The sequence below is a fragment of the Sinocyclocheilus anshuiensis genome, unplaced genomic scaffold, assembly GCF_001515605.1.
Source record: "Sinocyclocheilus anshuiensis isolate Anshui unplaced genomic scaffold, SAMN03320099.WGS_v1.1 scaffold1761, whole genome shotgun sequence".
Classification (NCBI taxonomy): Eukaryota; Metazoa; Chordata; class Actinopteri; order Cypriniformes; family Cyprinidae; genus Sinocyclocheilus; species Sinocyclocheilus anshuiensis.
The window spans coordinates 208,984-216,483 of NW_015538073.1; the positions used below are offsets into that span (position 1 = coordinate 208,984).

The following is a 7,500-nucleotide window of genomic DNA, read 5'->3' on the forward strand; positions in this document are numbered from 1 at the left end:
AAAAAAAAAAAAAATATATATATATATATATATATATATATCAACTAAAACTGAAATAAAAAACAAAAAATTATATAGACAAAAAAAGTATAAAAACGCACAAGAATGTTTCTAAAACTAAATGTTTTATTACAATGGAAACAGAAAGTATAAAAATAAAAACATTAGTGAGTGAGTGAGTGAGTGAGTGAGCGTGTGTGTGTGTGTGTGTGTGTGTGTGTGTGTGAGTGTGAGTGTGAGTGTGCGTGCGTGTGCGCGTGTGTGTGTGTGTGTGTGCGTGTGCGTGTGAGTGTGTGTGTTGTGTAATGAGAGTGGCCACGGTTTTCAACAGGGATTGTATTTAAGGATCTACTGTATATCGAGAGCTGGTTAAAAATTCAAACTCAAGAACTTCTGTGAAATATGAGAGTGTGTGTGCTTGTTTTGTGTGTATATTGCCAAAAACAAATAACACAAATATTACTGCCGTACGTTTTACAAGAAAATACTATTTCAGTCTTTCTGCTTCAAATTTCATATTCAATTCAGTGTTATTTTGCAATTTCTTTGTAATTATTTGTAAAATTTACTAGCCATGTCTGAGTGAAAATTGTTTCTACACCAAATTATTTAAGTATAGGATTTATTTTGTAAAACATGGTCAGGTCAAAGTGTCTGAATAATTTTTGGTCCCAAATTGTTATCAGTTTTACTGGTTAGTCCACTGTATGAAGAATTATTGTGTATAACATATCACAGTTTACTTTATTTCACTATCCTCACTTACATAAATGAATATAGTGTCCTGCACCCACTATTAAAAAATATCAAAAATTATATCTGGTGTCTGAATACTTTTTGGTTTGACTCTATTTATATATTTTTATTGATATATTTGTCATTAATAAATCCATATTTTTTTCAATCTCATACATTTTCAACTAATTAAATATTGCTTGTTCCACAGATAGCAATATTTTAACCAGTCATAGTTTTTTAACCTAAATAAACTGAATTGTTTTCATAATAAACAGATTTGTGCTGATTCTGGGTTATTTTAATAAATGCATTTTGAAAATATGATTTTATGATTTAAATAAAATACATTTTTAATTGAAAATTGTTTAAACTGTTTATATACTGTATATACAAAACTGAGTTCATAATTTTGAATTGAATGCATTTTATTCAATCCAATTTAATTTTCATAATAAACAAATTTATGCTGATTTTAAGCAATTTGAATAAATGCATTTTGAAAATATGATTTTATGATTTAAATAAAATCGATTTCTTAGTGACAATAGTGAATGACAATTAAATGTGGGTGTGTGTGAAAAAAATTCAGATGTAACCCCCTTTGTAATCGTTAACATTTTCATAAGTAACTCATTTAATTACGCATTTTAACTGATTACAATTACATTTATTTTGTAATTAAATTACGTAATTTAGTTACATGTAACTTCCCAACACTAAGCGTCAGTTATGATATACAGTATGTGACCCTGGAGCACAAAACCAGTCTAAAGCCTCGTACACACGGGACGATTATCGCGCGCGCTAATCGCCGACGTTTTTCAACGCTTCTTTTGTGTTCATACCCAAGCGATTTTCGCAGGCGATGAGTCGAGTGAACGTGCAAATTCACTCCCTGACATTAGATGGCGCTTAATGAAAAACAGAAATACCCCGGTACACATCGAATCCTATTTGATCTGCAATTCCTCTTATCGAGATTTTTGATGTTTATCGAGATTTTTGTAGTCGCTGTCGCGTTTGTCATAAAGCCCTTTGTGTTCAGACACCAATGAGACCAGCAGCTCTACATTCATCTTGCCTCGATGCATCTTCTTGGTCTACTTACTTCCTCTTCGTCGTTAGGTATCAATGTGTGCTCGGCAAGACCGTTTTGTGCTTGAGCGCAAGTCGTGTTTTACTGTAACTTCACCAAGTCGTGTTTTACTGTAACTTCAGCAGCTCCAGGCACGTGAACAAAAGCGCCAATCTCATTGGTCGGTCAGTTTTTAACACGGCGCGTCAAACCAAAAAAACGAGCCCAAAGCATTTTTTTAAAAATGACGCTTTTACGCCTCGCGTTTTGCACGTCGGTGTGCACACTCACATTGGCGCCCTTTGTTTAGTCACAAGGCATTAAACGTCGGCGATAATCGCGCGCAATATTCGTCCCGGTGTGAACAAGCCTTTAAGTCGCTGGGGTATATTTGTAGCAATAGCCAACAATACATTGTATGGGTCAAAATTATACATTTTTCTTTTATGCCAAAAATCATTAGGTTATTAAGTAAAGATCATGTTCCATAAAGATATTTTGTAAATTTCCTACCATAAATATATCAAAACTTAATTTTTGATTAGTAATATGCATTGCTAAGAACTTCATTTGAACAACTTTAAAGATGATTTTCTCAATATTTAGATTTTTTTGCACCCTCAGATTCCAGATTTTCAAATAGTTGTATCTCAGCCAAATATTGTCCTATCATAACAAACCATACATCAATGGAAAGCTTATTCACCTGTATGCGTCCCTGCGTGTGTCTGCGAGCGGCCGCGCTCATGTCCCACTGGCTGCAGGATTTAGTCGGGCTGCCGGGGCTTGGGTCCTGGTTCTGGTATGGGTTCTGGGGAAGGTTGCTGGAGCTTTGGCTGCGGGCGATTGGGACGCCCGGAACCGAGAGGTGACCCGAGGGTGAGGTGGAGGAACCGGAGAGGGGTAACGTCGGGAAACGTCCTCGCGCTGAGACTCTGTGTTTGTCCATCAAGGCACTGCTGCAGTTGAGATTCTCCATGGAACGACAGAACTGCTTATCAGGCACTGAGAGGAACCACAGACAAAACAGGCCAATTAGACCTTAAAGAGACCAGTCATCCAGAAACGAACACGCTTCGTGACTTAATGGAAACTTCAGGAGATCTCTACCTTTTACTATACTGAAATATGAACTTAAAGGGATAGTTCACTCAAAAATGAAAGTTCTGTCATTAATTACTCACCCTCATGTCGTTCCAAACCTGTAAGACCTTCGTTCATCTTCAGAACACAAATTAAGATATTTTTGATGAACTCCGAGAGCTCTCTGATCTCCGTAGACAGCAAGGATCCTAACACGATCAACGGACAGAAACATAGCAAGGACATCGTTAAAATAGTCCGTGTGACATCAGTGGTTCAACCGTAATTTTACGAAGCTACAAGAATACTTTTTGTGCGCAAAGAAAACAAAAATAACAACTTTATTCAACAATTTGTCTCGCGTCACCCTGTAGCGCCATTTTGGAGGGTATCACATATGTAAACAAATACATTTTATCTAATAAATAAAAGAAAAGAAAACAAATAGATAGAATACAAAAAGAATAGAGAAGCTGGTGTTAGTTTTTTTTATTTTTATTAAAGAAAACAAGCAGTAAGTAAATGAATAGAGTGCAAGTCTAAAAGGGTTAAAAAAAATCTAAGAATAGAATTAGAATAGAGAGTGCTAGAGTTAGAGGGTCAAATAAAGATGGAAGAGATGTGTTTTTAGCCGATTCTTGAAGATGGCTAATTACGGTTGAACCACTGACGTCACACGGATTATTTTAACGATCTCCTTGCTACGTTTCTGTGTGTTGATCGTGGTAATATCCTTGCTGTCTATGGAGCGTCAGAGAGCTCTCGGAGTTCATCAAAATATTTCTTAATTTGTGTTCCGAAGATGAACGAAGGTCTTACAGGTTTGGAATGACATCCATGTCAAGGCTTGCCTAGTGATGTTGGAAGCCGGTTTACGGAGAGTGTGTCCTAACCATCTCCAGCGAGGTTGGATGATCTCTTCGTCTGCTGGTTTTTGGCTTGTGCGCTGCCAGAGTTCCTGGTTGCTGATGGTAATCTGATCTGGAGAATGCACCGCAGACATATGTTGATAAATGTCTGTATCTTTTTGGTGGTGGTTACAGTGGTCCTCCGTGTTTCAGAGCTATAGAGCAGCACTGACTTCACGTTTGTGTTAAACACCCTGATCTTTGTTTTGATGGACAAGTCTCTTGAGCTCCAGATATTCTTTAGTTGGAGAAAAGCTGTCCTGGCCTTGCCAATCCTTGCTTTCACATCGGCGTCAGTTCCACCCTGTTTATTTATGATGCTGAATTATCATTGTGTATGAAATGTGCTATATAAATAAACTTGCCTTGCCTAAGTTTCAGCTTTACACGGGCGACAAGGAGATGGTGGTCCGAAGCAACGTCAGCGCCTCACATCTTGGAGGGACCTCCTGAATTTCTTGGTAATGCATACATGGTCAATCTGGTTCTCGGTGGAGAGGTCCGCTGATATCCAGGTAGCCTTGTGTATTTGTCTGTGAGGGAAGACGCTTCCTCCTATGACTAGATTTCTTACTTCAAAAGGTCAGCAAACCTCTCTCCATTTTCATTCATCTCCCCCAAGCCCTCTTGTCCCATGACCTCCTCATAGTTGTCTCGCCCGATCTTTGCATTAAAGTCTCCCATTACCATGGTGATGTCTCTTCCTGAGTGACTGTCAGTGATGGTCTGCAATCTGTTGTAAAAGTCTTCCTTATCATCTTCATCGCTGTCATTTGTTGGGGCATAACACTGGATAATATTCATGTTTAGTCTTCTCTTCTTAGTTCTAAATGAAGCAGTGATGAGTCTTGGTCCATGTGCCTCCCATCCAATGAGCGCTCTCTGTGCACTCTTGGAAAGCATGAAGGCCACTCCCTGGGTGTGTGACGCATTTTCTTCCTCGTGTCCTGAGAACAGCAGTAATTCTCCTGTGGCGAGCCTTTTCTGGCCGGAGTCTGGATGGATTGAGGATGCTGATGTTATAATTCCTCATCTCCGCTGCCACCTGCGCTGTCTTTCCAGATTCGAACATGGTGCTCACAATACATGTTCCGATGATGGTGGTGGTCCTGGTGGAAATGATGGTCTTCGGCCTGGTAGCTTCCAGTGTCTGGCTTTTACTACCCAGCTTTATAGCATCTCCAGCCGGAAATCCATCCTCTCCCAGAACCAATAGGTCAGTTGAAATCCTTGTTGGCGTTTCTGTAGCAAGATCTTTTTTACGGGGAGGGGTTGCTAGCCCTTCGCCCAACCCTCCTCCTTTTACATCCGGGCTTGGGACCGGCAATGGCGGAATGACATGAGGGTGAGTAATTAATGACAGAATTTTCATTTTTGGGTGAACTAACCCTTTAATGTAAAACTCCATGAAAGTGAACCAAAAAAAAACAGTACCGACCCCAGACTTGAATGGTAGTGTATTTATAAAAATTAGATCTACCTGAGCCGTGCGTTTGCATGCAGGGTGTGAGGGAACCTTGTGGAATCATCTTGAAGCTCTCGGATGCTGATTGGCTGGAGGGCAGCAAGGGGCGGAACTGGCTGATAGGCAGCTCAATGACGTATGTCGCCGGCACATATATGGGTTTGACCTTCGCGCCAACCCCGATCCTCCGCGCCTGCCACCAGTCCGCATTGGTCTTCTTCAGCAGCAGAAAGCGCTCGCCCTCGTGTATGGAGACCAGACGGCCGTCGACGGCGCGGTACGAGTAATCATACTGAGCCTCCAGAACCACAGTACTGCCCAGCCTGGACCCCGAGATCACGGATCCACGGCGCCAGCTTCCCGACAGCATGGTTCCTCTCAGAGACACACGGAGGGTGATCGTTGGACAAGGACACCACCAGAGCGAGACGACACGAGTGCCATGATCTGAAACAGAAAGGCTTGTTACTCTCACAATATAATATACTGATATTATGCCACACTCTAAAAAATGCTGGGTTAAATATAACCCAGCGCTGGGTTAAAAAGGGACAAACCCAGCTATTGGGTTGTTTTGACCCAGCGGTTGGGTTGTTTTGACCCAGCGGTTGGGTTGTTTTGACCCAGCGGTTGGGTTGTTTTGACCCAGCGGTTGGGTTGTTTTGACCCAGTGGTTGGGGTGTTTTGACCCAAGCGGTTGGGTTCAAAACAACCCAACCACTGGGTCAGCATCACTTGCTCATCAATGGATCCTTTTTGTTTGTTTGTTTTATTTGACAAAATTTAAAACATAATACAAGTAACAATTAATCTCCGCACACCTGACGGCAATCGGTAGGTGCGTAGGAGACAAAGACCAAAAAGGTCAAAACTGAAAAACAAAAACAAATGCCGCACACTACCAAACTATGCAAAAAGTATCAAAAACCTTTATTTATGACGTTTAATCCTATACCAAATGGTAATTATCGGTGTGGTAATTGTGCTCAGTGCAATAATACATCAAAAACTTGGATTTTTACCCTTCAGACTTTATCACCTATGGGCATGAACAATGAAGCACTATTTAATGTGATGTTATAATGCATGTGGATTTGTGTGTGTGTTTGGGTGTATATGAATATTTGTATATATGTATATGGTTTTTTTTAGTCAATGATGTCACTCTAAAAAATGCTGGGTTAAATATGGACAAACCCAGCGACTGGACAAACCCAACACAGACAAAAACACACACACACACACACACGCACACACACACACACAAACTAGCATTTTTTAGAGTGTACCCACTGTGTGTTGTTATTAATCGATGGTCCTTTGCAGAGATTGGTCACAATTTCTTTTTACATGTGGTTTAGTTTGTAATTACATGTTTAAAGATACCTGATGAAGGTCATGCGACTGAAACGTCTTAAACGTTTTTGATACTTAAAACATAATACAAAAAAGTCCAAAAAGACTAATTCATACACATTTCAAAACCGTTGAGGATCAAATACACAAAACAGCCATCGGCTTATTTCCATTGTGGTCCTCGGTATTTAAAAAAATGGACGAACAAATCATAAATGGAGTGCAATCCACATCAAGTTCAGAAACTCACCACACAAACTTCAAAACATGATAAAACAACCATTTTTTAACTTCCCTTCTAAAAATCAACTTGTATCTCTTGAATACACTCAGGTAATTTATTCCAAGCAACAGATCTAGTATATAAGAAAGATTTTTTTCCCATTTCACTCTTAAACCTACAAGGATATATATTTAATTACTACTCGCCCTTGTAGAAAGACAGTAAACCTCTCTTACAAGTACATAATATTCTAACAGACTTTGCAGTGAATGGGTGCCGTCAGAATGAGAGTCCAAACAGCTGATAAAAACATCTCAATAATCCACAAGTAATCCACACCATCTCCAGATGTTAACTGATGGACTGGAGTGCTGTGGATTACTTGTGGATTATTGTGATGTTTTTATCAGCTGTTTGGACTCACATTCTGACGGCACCCATTCACTGCAGAGCATCCATTGCTGAGACACTGATGCAATGCTACATTTCTCCAAATCTGATGCAGAAACAAACTCATCTACATCTGGGATGCCCTGAGGGTGAGGACATTTACAGCAAATTTGCAATTATGGCTGAACTATTCCTTTAAGAAAGCAGCATACAATTTAATTGAAATACAGCTCATAAAAAACGATGGAAATTAATGCAATTT

At 39.7% G+C, this 7,500-nt stretch overlaps 1 protein-coding gene across 1 annotated transcript in view; it reads right to left on the bottom strand.

The window, feature by feature from the left end:
* Positions 1 to 7,500, bottom strand: part of LOC107683617 (rho GTPase-activating protein 9-like) — a 51,439-nt gene that overhangs the window by 23,068 nt on the left and 20,871 nt on the right. Inside the window, exons 2-3 of the mRNA XM_016479685.1 lie at positions 5,285 to 5,716; positions 2,520 to 2,818 (exon numbers count right to left, since the gene is read on the bottom strand). Coding sequence (XP_016335171.1) covers positions 2,520 to 2,818; positions 5,285 to 5,639 — 654 coding nt within the window. The 5' untranslated portion in view covers positions 5,640 to 5,716. The remainder of the gene's footprint in view (positions 1 to 2,519; positions 2,819 to 5,284; positions 5,717 to 7,500) is intronic.